The 22,973-nt window shown below is 40.4% G+C and overlaps 1 protein-coding gene across 6 annotated transcripts in view; it reads left to right on the forward strand.

The window, feature by feature from the left end:
- The first annotated feature begins 11,143 nt into the window (after positions 1 to 11,143).
- ULK4 (unc-51 like kinase 4) overlaps positions 11,144 to 22,973 on the forward strand; it is a 507,669-nt gene continuing 495,839 nt past the window's right edge. For all 6 annotated transcript variants that reach the window (XR_011527046.1, XR_011527047.1, XM_070575799.1 and 3 more), the window contains exons 1-3: positions 11,144 to 12,119; positions 16,053 to 16,246; positions 22,453 to 22,552. Coding sequence is in view for 4 of the 6 variants with exons in the window: in XM_070575799.1 (XP_070431900.1) it covers positions 16,109 to 16,246; positions 22,453 to 22,552 (238 nt within the window). In the remaining 2 variants the exon portion in view is untranslated. The remainder of the gene's footprint in view (positions 12,120 to 16,052; positions 16,247 to 22,452; positions 22,553 to 22,973) is intronic.

The following is a 22,973-nucleotide window of genomic DNA, read 5'->3' on the forward strand; positions in this document are numbered from 1 at the left end:
TCTATCAAGAAAAGTGGATTTGCTATTCAAAAGTTCCCCCACCGGGAGGATTTTCTTTTCTTTCCTTTAGTCTTCAATGGCTCTCTCTCTTTGTCTTTCATGTCTATAATGCCAAAGCAGTCCACTTCTGGTTGGTTCCAAGAAACCTTGTGGAGCAAATTGTAAGCCAGGCTTGAATTTTTCTCCCTTAGTCAACTGGCCAAAGGGAACTCCCCAAGACGAAAAAGCTTGGGTTAGGAAGGCATGGACCTGCATTACAGCAGACATGCTGGAAGTGTAACCAACCTGCTTAGGCAATTTACTAATACCTACAGGACCTACAATTAACGCTGTAGTAACACTGGGCACACCCATCTTAATGGCTTGGTGGATCATATGACTCAGTTCATGATAATCAGCTCATATCCCAAGGGCACCTGATGTCTAATGTTATCTACTAGGGCACTCTAACAAGGCAAGAACTGTTTCTCAAAGGGAGTTACTTGATGAAGAGAGGATGCTTCATTTCAAAACCATGGGGACCACTCCTGTGATAGTGGTGTCAGGGCTGACTTACAGGATACATGAGGATCTGATATGGACACTTAGAATACCATTGCATCCACTGGAGTATGTGGACAAAATTGCAGGGCTATTTGCTCCTTAGCCTGGACAGGCTGGAGAACCTCTCTTGTTCAGGGACCCACTCAAATTTGGCATCCTTTTTATATCGCTTAGTAAATTCAGAGTATCACATCTGAATATATTTTGCCTCAGAAATCCAAAGAAGTTCACCAACAATTTTACATCTTTCTTAATGATGAGAGTACAAGGTGTGACAATTTCTTATTTGTTTTGAAGGGAATATGTCCATGTCTATGGACACTGGGTTGTTAGTGAATTCAATCAGATAAAAGGCTTCTGAATTTTCTTAGGATTTATCTCCTACCCTCAGAGGGTAAATACGTATATTACCAAGGAATCTAAGGAAACTGCAATTTCCATCTTTCCTGATTCTATCAGCATGATGGCCTCAATACTGTAGGATGATGACATAGTCAGTGTCCCTGTGGGCTAAACTGCAGCACAGAGCCAGAGAGTGGACACAATCCTGAGGCAAAATTTAAAAGTATACTACTCACCCTATCTGGTGGAAGGAAACTGCTTCTTATGCGCTCTACATTCTGAGATAAAGAAAAATGCATTTGCCAAATAACAAATTACTTACCAGGTGCTAGGAAGGTTGATTTATTCCAGTAATGAGACCACATCTGGAAGAACAACTGCAATTTAAATCACCAACTGATGAAGCTTATGGTAATGCATCATCATTTTTCAAGCTCTTTTGTCCTGGACAATCTTGCTAATTATGTAGGAATGTGACCCGAATTATTACTCATGCGTCTTTCAATCTTTGATGGTAGCAGATCTCATGTGGAGGCAGTATTTACTATTTCAATGGGTAGGAGTAGCTAGAGGGGTGTTTACTCGGTCCTTTTAACCATAACATTCTTCATTCCACACGTCAAGGGGGATATAGTCTGCAGTTTCTAAAATATATGTGTATATATATGTGTATTTTTACTTCATACTCAGGAAGTATCAAGATAATAATCATAGGATATGTTTAGGATATGTTTGGAATCCTGCTGGGCCTACTGTGAGATGGACCCTGGGGAAACCCCATTTATCTCCTAACACCCCGAAGTCCCACTTGGTTTGACGGACCACGGTAGATTCTGGGACCCCTGGTATTACCATTATCTCAAAGCTAGTGCCCACTATTCCCTTAATGATCTGGGCTTTTCCCTTTCCCTGGTGTACTATCATGATCAATTGCTTCATCTTGTTGGGAAAGACAAGGAGGAGGATGCACAGTAAGTTTCTGTACGCTATTGAAGTATTTTTTTCTCATGGGCATTTGGGCCTCCCTTTCATTCAAAGACTCAGTGTTCTGATCTGCATTAGGTCTGGCACCTGGGTGAGGAGCAATGATTCTCCATCATAGTGTCTCAAATTATACCTCTGTTTTCCACACCTGAACTTTTTGGGGGTCATACAAATCAAATAGAAACTTCGCATACTGTTATCTATTTTAGTAATAGAGATTACATGATCAAATAGTCCTCTCTTAGGTATCCCTGTGAGAGTGCGCATTCCGTTCATCCCTCCATCCCTGCTGGCTATTATAGCAACCATGCCCACCTGGTCTCTCTCACAGTCAAGAGCTGCTGTTTGGTCAGACCTTTCCGGGATCCTGCTGTTCCCATTGAAACAAAAGGGCCCATTTCAACTGTAACTTTGCCCACTTTATCCACACTCTAGAGAGAAAAGCCTCTCTAGTGCTTTTCAAAGATGTTTATACTCCTCTCCCAATATGTTTCTCAAGACCTTGGTGAAGTAAGAATCTTCTGGGCTCTGTTATGGCACATATGTAAGGGATGGTTAGGTCCTTTCTTGAAGTCTTTGGAGCCCTTTCTCTACATCAATGGCTCTCAAAGTGTGATCCAGGGACCCCGTCAGGGCTCTGAGACCCATTCAGGGGATGTATGAGCTCAAAACTATTCTCATAATAACAGTATAGTGTTATTTGCTTTTTCATTCATTCTCTCATGAGTGAACAGTGAAGTTTTCCAGAGACTTCATGGCATGACATCTCAACAGATCAAACACAGAAGCAGATATAAGAATCCAACTCTCTTTTATTAAGCTAGACCCTAAAGAGGTTTACAAAACAATGCTACTTTCCCCACTCAATTTTTTCTTTTGGAAAAATATACTTTTTTAAAATCAAAATATGTTATTTCTGCCAAAATGTAAGAGATTTATTATTTTATTAAATATTATTAAATAAATATTTTTAAATTTCTGAGTTTGAATTGCAGATATGATAAGGATCAATAGCTATAGCACACATAAGTAAAAGCTCTTTGGGGTCTTCAATAATTTTTAAGAGTGTGAAGACATCCTGAGACCAAAATGTTTGAGAACCTCTGGTCTCTATTATGTCTTAGAACTTCTGGCATCACAACACAATATATCACTGTTGAGCCCAGTTTTCAGTTAATCAGCTAAGAAAATAGACAAGATTCTAAATTCAACTGATGTAATTTACAATCCATAGGGTTAAATGTTTGTGGGTTTTTTTTTTAATTTAAATATTGTAGCTTTGAAGTAAGAGATTCTTTTGTCACAGTCACATAGATTCCCTAGGTTTTATTCCATGCTTCCAAACAAGAATTTAGGACTTAACACTCTCTAGCCCATTCGAAGAAGCTGTCTCAAGTTGTGGGTCTTAATGCTTTGTGCTTTATGTGAGATGTGTATGTGTGTGTGTGTCCTGCAGCAATCACTTGTTACTCTAAAGCCTTTTTTTCTAATGGGTATTTATTCCAGGTGACTATAGTATATTTCTATCATTGTTTTCCCACTTTTTGCTATAGGTTGCCAAATTCCCATCCTTTAAAATGAACTAGAGTTCATTGCCTTTGTCCCCAGGCAGACCTGATGTCCACTCCAAGTTTCCTCTAAAATTTTAGGGTCTTTCTTTAGCCTGCATCTACCCTTGGTACCAATTTCCACATCAGTCACGGCTTTTAGCCGCAAACAATAGAAATTGACTTTGATTAATTTAAGCAGAACAGAAATATATTGCAAAGATACTGGCCAGCTCACAGTTGTAATGGAAAGATTGGAGAACTGGGCTCAAAAAAACCCCAGAAAGGATAAAGGGAACCATAGGACTAGGGCTAGGGCTAGGGTTAGGGCTAAGGCTGGGGATAAGGTTATGGTTAGGTCTAGGGTTAGGGTTGGGGCTGGGCTCAGATTGGGGTTAGGGCTGAGGCTCAGGTAAGGCTAGTAGCAGAGTTATGTTTGAGATATGGCTAAAGTCAGAGTTACAATTGGGGCTGGGATTAGATTTAGGGCTAAGGTTAGGTCTCAGGTTGAAACAAAGTCAGATTTAGGGTTATAGGTTGGGCTAAACTTATGGATTTTGTTAATTTTAGGACAAAAAGAGCCATAGGGATAGAGCTGGGGCTACATCTACTGGTATAATTAGGATCAGAGTTAAGGTTAGTGTAAGGCTCACATGCTCTTGACGTCTCACCCAAGTTTTCTTTACCCGGCTGGTGCACTTATCCTCCACTTACTTCCTTCTCCTGAAATTTACTCTTATCTGAATAGTAACACGTCAACCCTGGAAATTAGGTTGCCTATTCCTAGTAGCCTGCAGCCAATCTTTGACTGCTACAGGTATTCAAAAGTGACACCCCTGCCTCAAGGTGGGACCAACTCTTGGGCTATAATTTACGGTTCAGAGCTCCCAGTGGGTTCAGGCCAAATCTGATCTCCGGCTAGACCACATCCTTACTTAGCACTTCCCATGCCCTGTCCTGTTTCCCTCACTCCCCTCCTCCTACGAGCACTTCCTCAGTAAATCATATGCACAAGAACCCCCTTCTCAGGTTCTACTTCTAGGCAACTCAATCTAAGACAGTGAGCAATAACCCAACTATAAGGAGATTCCTGTTCAAAATTGACAATCATCCACAATGCCTATCTTGATAGAGAAAGAATACAAGATGCATAATTCCCACTGACTATATATCCCACTCCAGGGACAGTATTTCTCTATGTCCAGTAGGCTCTAGCAGGCAGAAGCCTATCTTTTTGTCCACTGCTTTGGACTTAGGAGCTAATGTTGTTCCTGACATATCGTAGACCCTCAATATATATTTGGGGAATGAATGGATATATGATATATATGATTCTTCTGATCCTGCTCCTAGACTGCTGTGGACTCCAAGAGAGTCACAATGCCAGACTTTTTCTCTCATCACAATTTGATGTTCTCCAGGCAGAGGCAGGCTCTCAGTGCAGCTCAGTGCTTCAGTGCCTCAACGCTAATTGATGCTCAGGCACATACACTCACTGCCTTGTCTTACCCATTGCCCCCTCTTTATGTTTTCATTGTCATCCTTGCCCCTTCATTCTCTGCAGACACTTTTTCTTTCTTTTGTATTATAAAATTTTAAAATGAAAATTATTAAGAACCATCTCTAAGTAGTTCAAAAATAGAGAGCTCAAAAGAGCAAAAGTAATAAGCTAGAAATAGACCTTAATGTGCATATTAAAAAACTGGTTTATAATGAAGGAGGCATCACAAATTTTTGAGGAAAGGGAGACTTTTAGCGCCGGGATAATTGGTTAATTATTCTAAGGAGGAATAAAGTTATAACCTAATTTTCTAATGTTCACCAAAATAAACTTCAGATGGATTAAATCATCTGATATAAAAACTGAAATAATAAAAATAGAAAAATAGGTGAATATTTAGTTTCCACATGGGAAATGCCTTTCTGAAGCTTAAAAATAATTTTTTAAAAATCACAAAGGAAATATTAAACCTTTGACACCACCATATCACATATGAATTTATCCTCAGGCAAAAAAATCAGAGATGTTTGCTGAGATAGAAGGATACGAACGTTCATTTCTGTGTCAACTATGTATCAGGAAAGAGGAAAGGAAACTGGCATTTTTTTCTGCACAAGGAGAACCTGCCTCTCCCTGCCCCTAGCAGAGACTGTTAGGGAGACTAGCCTAAAAACTTGGCCTAAGATTTGTAAGAGAAAACTCTAAATTTAAATAATCTGTTGACTCTTTGAATTGCTAAAGGTAAAAATCAGGAGTGGGTGACATTGTTTAGGCAAACTCCTTAATGACCTTGCTGATGATGAAAGATTAGATTAGGTCCCTTCTGTCTAGAGAGAGGTGCTTAAGGCTAGAGAGTTCAGGTGCTGCACCAGATAATATGATGACACAATTTTCCTCTGAAGACTGCGAAGAAAGTGGGTGGGGAGAGGGAGTACAGGACTGGGTAGAAAAGATGAGAAGGAAAAACAGGAAGAGCTATGGGCAGAGTCCTGGTGGGGAGGCATGGTTACTTGCGGGGGGACTTGCAGAACGTAGATGTGCCACGCTCCATTTTGTCCATTCAAATTATATATGTGTGTGCGTGTATAAAACATCCTCATATGTAATATATAATTTTAAAATGCACATTCATTTAAATTTTATGATGTACAGATAGAATAAATAGTACAGTTATATGGTTCCAAATTCAAATTGCGCAAAATACATCTCTTGTACCCAGTCCTGCTCTTACCCGCTTCCCCTCCAGAGTCAGCAAGTACTGGTTTCTCATGTTTCCTGCAGGAGATGTTGGAGCTATTCTTTGCATATATAAGCAAACACCTACATATATTTTTGCTCTTCTTTTTTTCTCTCCACAAATGGCAGTATACTATACTCAGTACTAGGCATCTTGCTTTTTACCCTTAATAACTAGTTTGGGAGATATTTTCATATCAATATACAAAGAGCAAATTCATTTATAATTTGTTCAGCCTCCTACCGATGGACATTTGAGTTGCTGCCAATTTTTTTAAATTACAAACAAGGCTGCAACGAATACTTTTGTGCATATGTCATTTTGTAAATGCAAGAATATATCTGTTGGATAACTCTCTAGAAGTGGTATTGCTGGGTCAATGGGGATGTACATTGATGATTTTGATAAATATTGCCAAATTACTCTCCTATCAGAAACGGGAAAGTGCCTGCTCTCTAACACCCTTACCACCACCACATCTAACACTCAGTTTTAAGTTATTTCCTTTCTGTGCTATAATTTCCCTATTATTGCCGTATCTTCAGTAAAATCTGCTTCACACAGTAACATGGGCTTTGGGGAAGGAAGAAGAGGAAAGCACTGTCAGGTACACAAGGGGAAGTGGGGTCAGAAGTGAATAGGATGTGCTGGAGATGAGCTGGTGAGGAGGGACCAAGCGTTAAGGAATTTGTTGCAAGAAGGGACCAAAAAATATGATTTCCCTGGAAATCTAGTCCATCCTGGAGTTGCCACAGTATGTGCTATGGATGCTAGTGATTAAATTTGTTGTTAAACGAAAAAGACATGCCAGGAGGCCAGAAATTTTAAAGGCTCTTGGGTTAGTATTATAAGTTGAAAATCTCCCATCCCAGAGGGAAGTGGTGTCTGGCTCTTTCAGTGTATTCACAATAGCAAGCTGGTGCTGGAAGAATGACCATGCTCCCTCCCAGGCCTTCTGGAGTGACGGGATGCATCGGTCCTGAGGCTCCCAGACTCTGTCTCCAGGAGAATCCATTCCCTGAGCTGATAACCTGAGAGTGGAGTGCATCATATCTCAGGGAGGGCTGGAGACTCCGTGACACCATGGCCAGCTTCTGTGTCTAGTTCTCTGGGGAAATTACAACCCGGAAGAACAATGTGGAAATCATCTTCTGTCCTCTGAATTTTAACCCCTGGCTAGTGGATTTTCCCCCTTGTGTTTCACTCATTTCTGTTTTTATCTTCAGTATTGCTTTCCTTCTATTTCCATTGGGAACATTTTGTTGTTATTTTTCTAAGCTCATTGTCCTTGAAATAAACCCAACAGCAAATAATTGGCAAATCTACAACCATAAGGAGTAACTTCAAAACACCTTCCTCAGGAACTGGCAGAGCAAGCAGGAAAAGCAACATGAAAAGAGGATCTGGAAGCTTTGAGCATGTCAGGTAATAAGCTTGAAAATATGCATATGAAATTTCAAATACAACAGATAAGAAACATATCTTCTCTCTGAAGAAGACACTTTCTGCATTGTTTTAGTTTTCTCTGAGTTACTTTTATTGGTTTGCTTATTATAATCTCTTTCATGTTAGTGTTTCCTCAGATATCTTGATATCTGCTATGTGGTCATATGTAGGAGTAAGGCGCTAAAAGGCTCATTCACTGTTTATTGCACATTTGGGGGGTTTATTGATTAGTGAACTTCATTTCGTGGTGATAAGGCACCGAGACAGCTCTTTTATTGGGAGACCTTCCCCCTGCCAGACGTCAGTATTTTTTCTTGGGCAAATCTCTATCCCCAGTAAGGAACCTTCTAATCTTTTCACTGAAGATGAGAACACTAGTGCTGCCATCATTCTGAGCAGGAAAGCCTCATGGTTCCGAAGGCATCCTCAATTCTCCACTACTCAAGACTCTTTGTTCCTGTCATTTAGGAAGTATTTCCAAGTTTTATCTTAAAAGTAGAAGCCATTGCAGGGAGACACTGCTTAGGGTGGCCAGGTCATTTGGTGGTGGAAGGGGAATTCCTTTTATCCACTACCAAAAATGAGGATGAAATGCCCCAGGACTCACAGGTTAGTTGCTGAGTTGGGGTTATTTCTGCTACAGATCCTCTGCTTATCTGAAGCCAAGTGCTTTCTGTATTGCAGAAATGCCTCTGATTTTCCATCTGATGATGGTTCCCTTCCTTGCTCTTAAGTGCCATTATGGTTTAAATCTTGATACAGTCATTTCACTGAGGCTTTGGGAGGCTGCATGGTAAATTCACGTGTTCAGCTCCTCATCTCGAATCGTGAGTCCACATTATTTTGTGAGGACAGTTGTAGCCTTTCCCAAGTGTCTTATTTTGACTCCCTCCAGGTAGAAGCAGAGCGTCTTTCTTAGGTTCCCCAGTTGTCACAAGAGTATGTGAACTTCTCTTTAGCATGGGGCGGCATATTTAACTGGCTTTATGGAAGAGCTGCACTCCAGGTTATTGGCGAGTGTGGATAAACCTGGATTTATAACTCTTTTATCTTTAAAAGCTGTGACCTAAGTGTAGCAGTGTCTATGGAAGCGTCTCTGCTGATCTTCTACTCTGAAGGCTTCCCCAGACTAAACAGACCAAGAGGGCTGAGTGTTCACCCTCAGAAGCATATCCATTTCTGCAGAGGCAATGTTATTGAATCTGGTATGACAGGATGCTATCTTCTTATACGGAGTGACCAGGAAAAGGAATCCGCCTATGAATTCCTCACAGTGTTTATAATGGCACAGCTCTTCACCGCACACGTTGAAGACCCAGGGGATGCATTTCTTTCAGGAATAGTTAGATTTTTTTGTGACTAAATGGTTTGCTCTTACTTTGTAGCCAGTGAAGATTCTTACGGCTTTTCTCTCTTGTTAGCAGCTAGGATATGTAAAGCCCAATTTAGGGTTCACCCTGAGCACCTTCAGCCCTTCAGAGCCTTCCAAATATGTATTTTTTCGTTCTAACTTCTCTACAGAATTCAAATGAATTTTGTTTTCCCATCCTCTCAAACTTTTTTTTGCTAACTTTACATGTAGTATCACTACTATTTTGTAAGCTTCTCTGAATAAATATAACTAATAAATGATTTTTTTCTCCTCTGCAACATATAACACAGTGCTTTGCCCAAAGAAGGAACTTCCTATGTGACTGAATGGAGAGATTCTTTATAATAATCTAGAGATGAGGAAGGTGAGGCATAAGGTATTTCTGAGAGGAAGAGGTTGCCTGTGTAACTCAGCACTGGGTATCCTTTATGTCAGACTCATTCTTATCAGCTATAATGAGAATGAAAATCTAAAATTGAGGTGAAGGCAAAGGTCACCAAAAGTGCTCAGGAATTGAAGCATTCGAAGTACGACGTTTCAGCTCTCTGTCCTGCTCAAGAATCTAAACAGCACTCAATTGTTTTTTCATTTTGTTTTGTTTGGTGAGGAAGATTGGCACAGAGCTACATCTGTGCCAATCTTCCTCCATTCTGTATGTGGGATACCTCCACAGCATGGCTTGATGAGCAGTGTGTAGGTCCATGCCAGGGCTCCAGACTGGTGAAACCCTGGCTGCCGAAGTGGAGTGCACTAACTCCACCACTACGCCACCTGGCTGCTCCCGTTTTTTTTTTTTTTTTTAATTAAGATTATGATAGTTAACAACCTTGTGAAATTACAGTTGTACATCATTATTAGCCATGTTGTTGGTGCACCACTTCACCCCTTGTGCCCTCCCCCACCCCCCCTTTCCCCTGGTAAGTACCGATCAGTTCTCTTTGTCTATATGTTAACTACCACCTATGAGTGGAGTCATACAGAGTTTGTCTTTTTCTGTCTTGGCTGCCCCCATTTTTTGTTTTTTGAAATTGAACTAACATCCAGATCTAACCTCTGGACCAGTGGTGATTACTGAGCCAGGTCCATGTACTCTCTAGCTTGTGTTTGTGTTATTGTCCTAAACCGTCTACTGCAGGAGTTCTTAAACTTTTCTGGGTCATTGGTACCTTTGATAATCTAATCAAACCCATGGACTCTCTAGCCAGAAAAATAGACATGCACACAAAATTTTTTTTTAAATTTTAATTTTTTTCGTATGTACATATTTCAAATCCTGGATACATTACATCATGTTCACCACCCGAACACTAATTATAGTGCATCCCCTCACATGTGAGCCTAATCACCCCTTTTGCCCTCCCCACTCCCCTCTTCCCCAATGGTAACCACCAGTCCAATCTCCAATGCTATGTGTTTTTTTTTTTTGGTCATTTTTATCTTCTACTTATGAGTGAGATCATATGGTATTTGACTTTCTCCCTCTGTCTTATTTCACTCAGCTTAATACCCTCAAGGTCCATCCATGTTGTCACAAATGGCCGGATTTCATCATTTCTTATGGCTGAGTAGTAGTCCATCGTGCACACAAAATTTTAACTGTCTTAGCAGGTGTACGTATTGCCTGGAAGCATCCAAGGAACCTAGGCTAAGAAGCACCAGTATTTGATACTGTTTCTGACATTAGCGCTGAGGCTATTTATCAAAACTTGGAATAAACTAGTTGATATTACGTCTTCATTAACTAGGGTGTTACCTATGAGGCAACATTTTTTTTGAGGAAGATCAGCCCTGAGCTAACATCTGCTGCCAACCCTCCACTTTTTGCTGAGGAAGACTGGCCCTGAGCTAACATCCATGCCCATCTTATGAGGAAAGTTTTTTCCACAGCAAAGCTGTTAAATACACAAAACTGACAATAATGGATAATGTAAGATTCCTGAGAAGGTAGGAAGGTTAGACGGCAAAGAATAGGTGTGATTCACCTGAGATCAGAGAGAGGCACAGTTCCTCTACACACATTTGCAAAGCATAGTTCCTGATTAGCAACATCTGCATCACCTGCAACTTGACAGAAAGGGAAAATTCTGGGCTTCATCCAGATCTACAGAATCAGTAGTTCCGTAGGTGGGGCCCAGAGATGTGTTTTAACAAGCGCTCCAGGTGACTCTGACGCTAAAGTTTAAGAATCACTGCACCAACTTGAACGGAAGGAAGAAGGGGGAGCTGGTGCTAACGCGACTGGTGGTTGGAATTGGAGGGCTCGGAGCTTTGAAAGTCATGAACAATCTGCTGGAGATCGGAAGATCTGTTCTGTTTTCTCACGTACAAGAAAGAAATCCATAGCCTTCTCTTTTCCAAAGGGTGAGGAACTCGAGGAGCCGGCTTCTGAGCCATTAGTTATCCAGACTATCGCCACGTCCATCTGAGCTCCGGAGGGCGTCAGAAACAAAAAGGATAGAAGAAAACGATGGGAGCGGGAAAAAATGACGAGGGCCAGTACTGCACAGCCCTAACGCATGCAGCAACACCCCAAACGGAACCCCTCCTACCGCCTGACATCCGAGTTCCCACGCCCAGATAGAGCGGACGAACGCTCCGTCACGGCCTACTTCCGGGCCCCAGCCAATAGGAACCGAAACTGCTCAGCCAGTCAGCGGCCTGCGCTCCTTCCGGCGTTCTGCGTGCTGCCCTGGAGACGGGCTGGGCGAATCCAAACGCGGAGGGGCGCTGAACTCGCCAGGCCCGACGCTGACGCGATGGATCTTGCCTCGCTCCAGCACATCCTGCCCCGGTCCAGGGTCGGTGGACCGGTCCTGAGGCTCGGGCGAGGCCGTTTGGGTTGAGGGTGGTGTCCTAGCGGCCTCACTTTCAGGCCCCAGCCAATAGGAACCGAAACTCCTCAGCCAGTCAGCGGCCTGCGCTCCTTCCGGCGTTCTGCGTGCTGCCCTGGAGACGGGGTGGGCGAGTCCAAACGCGGAGGGGCGCTGGAGCTGCACGGCCTGTCGCTGCTTCTGCGCGTCCGGTCTTGCTCCATTGCTTCGCCCCTGGCCTTTGGCCAGTGGACCCGTCCTGAGGGTGGGGGCCGAGACGCGCGCACTCGCGGGAGCCGTCCAGTGGATCGGCGGCTTCTTCCCACGGGGCGACCAGGTGAGGGGCACTGGCAGTTTTACGGGTCACGAATCTGAGTTTGTGTCTCCCTCAGCGGGCGCGAGAGAGACTGCAGGCCTGGAGGGACGCGACCTACCCACCCTCCCACCGTCCTGTGCCCCCCGCGCCCTCTCTCCGTCCGCCCCTCTCTTCCGGCTCTGCTTTGTGCTGGTGTTGAACTAAAAACCTCACACAACTTTCTGCGGCCTTCAGTTCAGGGCCCACGAGACACCTCTTCTAGGGCCTGGGTGCAGGGGGGATTCGAGGCTCTAGGGTTCAGGAGATATGCTTTATGCAAACCCCAAATTCAGAGTTTTCTCTCTTAAAACTGCGGCGGCGCTTCTCACGTTGTAAGACAGCCTCGCAGACTGATGTCCGTGGCCCCAAGGAGGTAGTGAAAACCGCCAGTTCGCTGGCTTCGAGCCGCTTGGAGTGGGGAGTGGGTGATAGGGATGGGGGCGGGGGGGTGAGTGTTTACCTAGCTTCTCAGAGTGCACTTTCGAGGTCAGAGCAAGCTTAAAGCCTGCAGTTTGGTTTTTAAAGTGCTGCGAGGAAGAGCACCTGTTCAGTGCTTGTTATAGCGCCTGCCACCCTGTGGTTCTGAAGGTGAGAGTGTATCCGGAGGGTGAGTTAAAGCACAGATTCTGGCCCCACTTTCAGAGTTTCTGACTCAATAGGTCTGGGCTGGGGGTCAAGAATTTGCATTTCTATCAAGTTCGCAGGTCTTGCCCATGCTGTTAGTGCGGCAGTTAATGATCTGAAGGTTGGGATGATTGAGGGGAGGGTTCTGATCTTTACCAGCGTGCCCCTGTCACCTGGTCTGTTTCAGAGCTTGTCGAATGAATGCCCTGCATCCTGGATCTTAAAAGCCTTATTTACTCCTTTGTGATTTGCTCTGACTTCTGGCTTCTCAGATAATACCTAGGTGAACTTGTAGATTAGAAGAGCCTTAAAAGATGCATCACACTTTTAGAAAATGTGGAAGACTGAATTGTGGTGTCTGGGAATGCACACATGGGTGGGAAAACTATAAAGAAACGCGTGGAAGTGGTAACTATGAAGGTCAGTGAGTGATTACTTTTGGGGAGTAGGAGGAGTTGTGAGCGGGGTAGGCTCATGGAGGGGCTTATGGGATGGCTGGCAAAGAGCTATTCTTGATCTGGGTGGTGATTACAAGGGCATCCCTCTTATAATAATTCATTAAACTATGATTGCCCAGCAATCTGTGTTTTAATTTGCCCTCCGGATGCATGCTCACGCTCATTAAACTATACATTTATTTTGTGGGTTTTCTGTATTTGTGTTTTATTTTACAATTTAAGAGGTTACAGGTTTTTAAAAACATGTTGGGAAGTCTAAGGTGAGGAACATCCTTGGAGTGAATCAAAAAGGATCTTAAAGTCATGGAATTTCAAACTTGAAAAATAACTTAGAAGATCATCTGATCCAATTCTTATTTTACTCCACAGAATCTGAGCCCCAGAGTGGGGAAGTGCTGAAAGTAATAAACCATCTTATCTAAGCAGACTTTATAATTGGTGCATTTTGTTAATTTCAACCTGCTAGTCTACTCAGATGCCTCTACTCAGTAAAAGACTGAGGAACTAATCTGGGCTGAATCAAATCGAAAATTTTAAGATTTTACTTAATTTTTTTTCCTGTGGTCTAAAACTTTGTTTTCACGGAATCATATTCCTCTTACATGAAAACTTTCTTCAACATCTTATCCTGATATATTGTAATCTAGCCAATTTGTGAACATTTAATTAGGGTCTCGTTATTTTTTTTCTGGCTTAATAGCTTGTCCATGTTAACATATGGTTAATTTAATCTTATTTTGGTTATGTTACATGTTATATTTTGTTGACCCCTTGCCACACAGTTTCTCCTGTTAAGGCTGCAGTTTGGTGAGTTGGGAGTCAGAACCGGTTCTTTTTTAATGACTGGGTTTTAGGGAGGAGAGGGATGTAGAAGGAACTTGGTAAAACTGATCGAAAGAAATAGATACTGTCTGTGCATTTTTTGTGTTTCCATTGATTCAAAGTCAAAATTCTCCCACATCTTTTCCACTTAGAATTTAAAAAATTTCACTGTCAGTAGTCTGATTTCTTCTGATTTGCTCTAGATAACTGGGTTTATAATCCAAATAACTAAATGTAATTACTAGCCTATAAATTTTTATAGTAGAATTTTCCCATTTTGCAGTATGTTTTGATTTCATTGGAAGATGGAATCATAGAATTAGAATCATTCCTAGATTCTTAGATAACTTGTTCCTTATACCAGGTCGGAGGTCAGCAAACTACTGCCGATCAGCCGAATCTGGCTCTGCCTGTTTTTGTATGGCCTCCACCAAAGATGAATGAGTTCTGAAGATCTAATGTACATCACAGTGATTATAGTCAGCAGTAATGTATCATATACTTCAAAGTTGCTAAGATATAGATCTTAAATGTTTTCACCACAAAAAAGAAATAATTATTTGATGTGATAGAGGAGTTAACTAGTGCTGTGGTTACATATTACACATTAATATTGTAATTAATATTGTACATTTATACATCATATTACAATGTATAAATGTATCAAATTGACACATTGTACACCTTAAACTTGCACAGTGTTACATGTCAATTATATCTCAATAAACATTGAGATAGAATTCACATACTATGAAATTCACCCCTTTAAAATGTAGAATTCAAGGATTTTTATTGTATTCACAAAGGTATACAACCATCAGCACTATCCAATGTCAGGACGTTTTCATCTGCACACAGAGAAACCTCGTACCCGTTAACTTACTGCTCTTTTACCTTCTCTATTTCAGAATAATTTTACTGTAGGTTCTGACTTACTGGATAGCATATAGAAACGTAAGCTTTTTTTAAAGTGGATATCTTACTGCTTGGATAGTTTCTGGGAAGTTTTCTATCGTCTAGCATGTATAATCCTCCCAAAGAGATGCCAATTGAAAAGCTATTTTTAGTCCAGTGAATACTTTGATTATGTTGCTGGGAATATGTTAAGATCCTGAATCCACTATTTTACTTCAATTCCGCATAAAATCTAGTCTCATAAAAGACCACATCAGATCTTTATTTACTTGTGAAAATTAGAGGACTTTGTTGACTAAGAAAATGAACTCTTTTAACTGCTTATATCCTAGATGATGAAGTGATTGGTTAAAAAAATCTTCATTTAAAACAAGAGTTGACAAACTTTTTCTGTAAAGGGTGAAATAGTAAATATTTTAGAGTGTGTGCGGGACATAGGGTCTCTGTCAGGACTACTCAACTCTGCCATTGTAGCCTGAAAGCAGCCTTAGACAATAGATAAATGAATGGGTGTGGCCATTTTCCAGTTAAGCTTTATTTACAAAAACAGGCAGCAGGCCAGATTTGGCCCAGGAATTAGTAATTTGCTGACCCCTGACTTCAGATAATATTTGGATTGACTCTTGCAATCTCTTTGGAAACACTGTTAGTCCATATTTGTTTGTAAAGTATGTTTACATGTTGTCTCATTTGCTTCTCATAATTTGAGGTTTAGGTGGGGTGTATATTGCCCCAATCATTATACAGATGTTGACACAATGTGCTTTCCACTGTAACGAGAAAATAGGAAAGGTATCATTGGCTGAAATCTCATTCATTCCCTGATTTTGTTACATATGTTAGAAATAGCTGTCATTTTCATTATTTTTGTTAAGATCTTGTGGATAGGAAGTTGAATATTGGCTTGTAAATTGTTTTATTTATTTTTCCCTTAGCTTTTTTTACCTTATAAAAAGAAAGACACTAGTGTCCAAAACTTTAAGGTGAATTTTCTGAGTTTATAGAATTATTAGACTTATTTACATATATCTACCCTAGGCTAATTAATCATGCAATCAGCTTGTATTTCTAAGTGTCATTTTTGTTTACTTTTTAGGAGCTAGAGATGCTATTATGTTGTCATTTTATCGAGTGTGAGAAGTCAGCCCAGAGATGGAAAACTTCATTCTGTATGAGGAGATTGGCAGAGGAAGCAAGACCGTTGTCTATAAAGGGCGACGAAAGGGGACGATCAATTTTGTAGCTATTCTTTGTACTGATAAGTGCAAAAGACCTGAAATAACCAATTGGGTAAGTCAAGTCTGTTTCCCTCCCTCTGGCAAAAGACAGGACTGTGATCAGGTAGAGTAAGCAGCATGTAAACAGAAGTCATTGAACTCACTATAGCAAAGGCCCCATTTTCAATCTGGATTGAGCCACTGTCTGTCTGTAGAGTGACAGCAATTCTGTATAAAGACTAATAAACATACCCAAGTAATCAGCAACTTAGAATTTTTTTTGTAAGAGTCAGGGAAAATGTAGTCTATGTTAGATCATCTACTTTTAAATTTAGTATATGATTATGATGCTTTCTGAAGGAAAGACTTTGAGTGAGAAAGACTTGGGTTTGAAATAGCTGTGCCACTTTATAGCCCAGGCTCCCTGGGCCAAACCTAGCTTTTTTTTCCTTTCAACATTTTTTTTTATTGTGGTAAAATACACATAAAATTTACCATCATAACCGTTTTTAAGTGTACAGTTCAGTGAAATTAAGTACATTCATTTTACTGTGCAAGTATCACCATCTCCAGAACTTCTTTTAAAAAAAGGGTTTCTTAGAGCAGTTTTGGATTCACAGCAAAATTAAGAGGAAGATACAGATATTTCCCATATACCTCCTGCCCCCACACATGCATAGCCTCCCCCATTATCAACATCCCTATCAGATTGGTACATATGTTATATTTAATGAACACACCCTGATTGCCCAAAGTCTATAGTTTACATTAAGGCTCATTTATGGTGTTGTACATTCCATGGGTTTGGACAAATGTGTAATGACGTGTGTCCACCATTATAGTACCATACAGAGTCGTTTCATTGCCCTAAAAAATCTTCCATGCTCCACTTATTCATCCTTCTCCCTTTGCCCCTACCTGTGGCAACCACTGATCTTTTTATTATCTCCATAATTTTGCCTTTTCCAGAATGTCATATAGTTGAAATCGTATAGTATGTAGCCTTTTCAGATTGGTTTCTTTCACTTAGCAATATGCATTTAAGGTTCCTCTGTGTCTATTTGTGGGTTAATGGCTCATTTCTTTTTATCGCTGAACAATATTCCATTGCATGTATTGTTCCAGTTTGTTCATTCGTCCACTTATAGAAGAGCATCTTGATTGCTTTCAGTTATGAATAAAGCTGCTATAAATATCTATGTGCAGGTTTTTATGTGAATATAAGTTTTCAACTCTTTTGGGTGGATACCAAGAGTGCGATTGCTGAATCTTTTGGAACTCTTTTCATTTTGTGAAACTGAAACTCTATACACCTTAAATGATAATTCCCTGTTGCTTCCTCCTCCAGCCCCTGGCATGTACCATTCTACTTTCTGTCTCTCAAAGGTCCCTCATATAAGTGGAATCATATAGAATTTGTCCTTTTTTGACTTACTTATTTCACTTAGCATGATGTCTTAAGGTTCATCCATGTTGTAACATTGTGTCAGAATTTCTTTCCTTTTTAACACTGAGTAATATTCCATTGTATGTACAAGGACATTTTGCTTATCCATTCACCTGTCTGTGGACACTTGGGTTGCTTCTGCCTTTTGTCTATTGTGAATAATGCTGTTATGAACATTGGTGTACAAATATTTCTTTGAGACTCTGCTTTCAATCCTTTAGGTATATCCCCAAAGTGGAATTGCTGGATCCTATGGTAATTCTGTTTAATTTTTTGAGGACTGTCATACTGTTTTCCACAAAAACTGTACCATTTTACATTCCCACCAACAGTGTGCAAGGGATCCCATTTCTCGACATCCTTGCCAACACTTATTTTCTTTTTTTTTTTTTTTTAATAGCCATTTTAATGGGTGTGGGGAGATGTTGGCTTTTGAAAGGAGTGTGCACAGTTGAGGGAAGACAGGCTTGTGGGGTAAGGTGCAGATTCAGTGCTGGGAAATCAAGGAGTTTCTCTTCTGATTAGGTTTCTTTGAGATGAGGAGCTAAGTCGTCAGTTTGGAGATGGGAGGAGGGGAAGGCAGTGTTTTGAGAACGAGGAGGTGTGAATAGTCACTGGAGGACAGACTGGCTGGGGCTCTTTGGGATTGGGGATCATAAATTGAAGGTGGGTCAGTCAGCGTGGTTTCTGTCTGCTTCAGCTACTTGGTTATATGCAGAATGTGTGCAGGGTTGAACTTAACCAGAATTGCAGTACTAGAATGGGTGAGCTGGAAAGTGAGTGAATAGTGGTCATGGACTAGGGTGTGTGAAAGAGATTTTGGAGATAATACAGTTATTGGTAAAAATCCAACAATGCTGTCCAATAGAAATATAATGTAGGCTGCAAATCTAATTTTAAAGTTCAGAGTAGTCACACTGAGAAAGGGAAAATAAATAGGTGAAATTAATTTTATTAATAGATTTTATTTAATCCAATATATACAATGTATTATCATTTTAACATACAATCAGTATAAAATTATTAAAGAGATATATGTATTTTTTTGATATTAAGTGTTCAGCTTCTGGTGTGTATTGTACACTTAGAGCTCATTTCAGGTCAGACTAGCTCTTTTCAAGTGCACAGAAGCCCTCTACGGTGACTGGCTCCTGTATCAGATGGCACAGGTCAGAGACGGGTGGTTGAGATGAGGGTGGAGAGCGAGGTTGAGAGAGCTGAGGGGCCCAGGGTCTGGAAGAGCAGCCACTTGGCATATGAAATGATGGAGAGTGTTGGGAGGGTGTGCTGTGGGCTGAATTCTGTTGAAATTTCCCTACCTCCTTTGTTTTTTCACCAGGACCTCCCCTTCCTGTGCCTGAATCAGTGGGTATCCATTTAAACATGCTCACCAAGTGTCCTCCCCATTCTCTAGTGGCCTTATTAGTGGGAATTTATTACAAGATGCTCCTCAAATGCTCTCTTGGTCACTCTGATTTTTGGCTTTCTCCTCGTCTGTCTTCTAAGTTATATGGATTCATTTTCCATTATTTGTGTTACACTCTGAGCCCATCTAGTTGTTCCCAGAGTGTACCATATTCCCTTTTTAAAATAGGGAGCTCTATATTTGTGCAAATTGTGGGCCTGTTAGCCTGTGTTGAGTGACAGTAGAATTTGTATGTGATTTTTTTTAATTGGCAAACAAGGACCCAAAGCATTTTGGTAGTTCAGCAATTCTGGGATTGATGGTTTGTTAATCACACACTTTTGTGGTTTTCAGGCTTTTGCCTCTTTATTATTGAGTTTTGAATTCACTCTTTTGTTTTTGGTGCATAAGTAGTCTTATGATCTAATGGAAATGTACATTTTAAGATCAGTGTGTTCATTGTAATGTTTCCTCTTTTAATAATCTGGGCAAATTGATATTGGGATTCACTAAGAATATTTTTAAAAAGAATATCGTAGAATCCTTTGAGAGTTCTTTTAAATATTGTGAAAGCACTACATCATCATTAGAGAAAATTTGGACAATATAGAAAAATGGAGAGAAGAAAAAAAGCAGTAGCATTGTTCTATCACCTGAAGACAATCACTGTTTTGGTTTGGTTTGTTTTCTAGTCTTTTTTTCTGTGAGATCTTTTTTTTTTTTAATTTTCTAATCATGATATTATATAATTTTGTCTCTTACCTTTTACACTTAACATTATAACACTGTAATTTTTCCATGTTGTTATAAAAGTAAACATTTTTTATTTTCTTGTATTGAGGTCATAATAGTTTATAACTTTGTGAAATTTCAGTTGTACATTACTATTTGTCAGTCACCATATAAATGTGCCCCTTTACCCCTTATTCGTACTCCCTATCCTCCTTCCCCTTTGGTAACCACTGAACTGTTTTCTTTGTCCATGGTTAGTTTATCTTCTGCAGATGAGTGAAATCCAACAGTGTTTGTCTTTTTCTGTCTGGCTTATTTCGCTTAACATAATACCCTCAAGGTCCATCCATGTTGTTGCGAATGGGACTATCTTTTTTTTATGGCTGAGTAGCATTCCATGGTAGATATATATACTACATCTTCTTTATCCATTCATCAGTTATTGGGTGCTTGGGTTGCGTCCATGTCTTACCTATTATGAGTGATGCTGCAGGGAACATAGGGGTGCATAAATCTCTTTGTATTGTTGATTTCAAGTTCTTTGGATAAATAGACAGTAGTGGGGTAGCTGGGTCATATGGTATTTCTATTTTTAATTTTTTGAGAAATCTCCATACTGTTTTCCGCAGTGGCTGCACCAGTTTGCATTCCCACCAGCAGTGTATGAGGGTTCCCTTTTCTCTACAAGCTCTCCAACATTTGTTACTTTTTGTCTTGGTGATTATAGTCATTCTAACGGGTGTAAGGTGATACCTCACTGTAGTTTTGATTTGCATTTCCTTGATGATTAGTGATGTCGAGCATCTTTTCATGTGCTTATTGACCATCTATATGTCTTCTTTGGAAAAATGTCTGTTCATATCCTCTACCCATGTTTTGATTGGGTTGTTTGTTTTTTTGTTGTTCAGTTGTGTGAGTTCTTTATATATTTTGGAGAAGAACTCCTTGTTAGTGTAGGGGAGGAGGACATTTCCTCTCCCCAAATGGGGGTTCGTCTAGCTGGAGAATGAATTAAATTCACATGAGACAGAATAGCAAGAGAAAATTAAACAAAGCTTTATGAGGAACCATGGCCCGGGGCCTTTCTTCCCGAAGGAAGAAAGGGCACCGAAGAAGTGGGGTGCACATAGTGGTTATATAGCCCCCAAACGGGGTGTTTCACATGTGACTGAAATGTCCCTTTTACAATAGTCACGAGGCTGCTCTGTCAGCACAGCGCTTGATGGAAACGGCGGATAGGTCTGCTGTCTCAGTGAGCGCTGCAGGGTGGCAGGTGTGTTGCCTCGGGCTGGGGGGGGGGTCACAGATGAGCGCCGCAATCGGTTCCCAGCCTAAAGAAAGATGGGAGGGGGAGGGAAGTCAGTTACAGGAGGTTACCAGACTAGCACAATAAAATGCAGATTTTAAGTCTTTGCCTTTGGTATTGATTAAGAGTTTTTAGAGAGTAGGTCATCGCCTTTCTTCTTCCTGGTACAGAGAGGGAGGCACCTTTTACAGATAGAGATTTACCTTACAAATGTAAACGTGTCCTAACAAAGGGCAAGTTCCATTCCTCAGAGCCTCCTTCCCTGTCCCAGTTTATCAAAAGCAATCAGCCTCAAATAATCCTGATGCCAAAGAGACATATCTTGGGGTGGCCAATTCCAGGTCCCCACATTAGATATATGATTTGCAAATATTTTCTCCCAGTTGGTGGGTTGTCTTTTCGTTTTGTTCCTGGTTTCCTTTGCCTTGCAGAAGCTCTTTAGTCAATGAAGTCTCACTTGTTTTTTTCCTTTTGTTTCCCTTGTCCGAGTAGACATGGTATTTGAAAAGATCCTTCTAAAACTGAAGTTAAAAAGTGTACTGCCGGGGCTGGCCCCATGGCCCAGCGGTTAAGTTTGCACACTTTGCTGCAGGCGGCCCAGTGTTTCGTTAGTTTGAATCCTGGGCTCGGACATGGCACTGCTCATCAAACCACGTTGAGGCAGCGTCCCACATGCCACAACTAGAAGGACCCACAACGAAGAATATACAACTGTGTACTGGGGAGCTTTGGGGAGAAAAAGGAAAAAAAAATCTTTAAAAAAAAAAGTATACTGCCTATGTTTTCTTCTAGGAGTTTTATAGTTTCAGGTCTTATTTTCAAGTCATTGATCCATTTTGAGTTAATTTTTGTGTATGGTGAAAAATAATGGTCTACTTTAAAAATAAACATTTTAACATTGGCCTAATATTTTGTCAGTTGATATACAACTTATTTAACTGTTAGTGTATTATTGAGCATTTAGGTTATTTTTACTCAGTAAAGGTTTTTTTTTTACTTCTTTTTTCTTGATTATAAAAGTAGTGTGTACTTAAATAGAAAAGAGAAAAAGAGTGGAAAGAATTGAATAACACCAGTAATTCTACTCATAACAGCAGCTATTTTGATGTATACCTTCTGGTCATTTTCCTATGAATATTTCTTTTGCAATGTTGTATTTACACAAATATGCAAAACTGTATTACACAAGGTTTTTTGGTACATTAAATTAGCATTTTTCCATGTCACCAGCCTTCATAACCATCATTTTAATGTCTGTATAGAATTCCACCAAATAAATTCCACTATTTTTTTATGCATTTCTCAATTGTGTATTTAGGGATTTCTTAATAGAGGCAGGGGTTTTAAGAACTTTTTTTTTCAGTGTGACTGCTGTGTGTGTTTTTATAGGTCCGTCTCACCCATGAAATTAAACACAAGAATATTGTAACTTTTCATGAATGGTACGAAACCAGCAATCATCTCTGGCTAGTAGTGGAACTCTGCACAGGTAAGAGCTTGTAAGTGCTACGAATGGCCATCTTTGGTAGTTTTGAAAAAACCTGTGGTGTAGGTTTTGTTATTTTCCTTTTTTCTTCTATTGCAAATATAAGCAGCGTTGATACTATTGACTGTGTTAACTTGAATTTCTGTTGTTTGATGGATTTGAGGAAAGGATAAAGAGCAAAGATGTTTGGTAAGAGGAAGACAGTGTAAAATTCGATTTGGAGTTAACTTTACTTTGGTATAAAATATTACTAAGTCACCTCCATAAAAATTTAGAAATATTCTTTAGTGATTCATTTGTCAAACAAGTTTTCCCATTCAATAAAAACAAAGTGGTTAAGTCATGTGCTCCACTTCAGTGGCCTGGCATTTGTGGGTTTGGATCCCAGGCATGGACCTACACGGTGCTCATCAAGCCATGCTGT

The sequence above is a fragment of the Equus przewalskii genome, chromosome 15 (genome assembly GCF_037783145.1).
Source record: "Equus przewalskii isolate Varuska chromosome 15, EquPr2, whole genome shotgun sequence".
Lineage (NCBI taxonomy): Eukaryota > Metazoa > Chordata > Mammalia > Perissodactyla > Equidae > Equus > Equus przewalskii.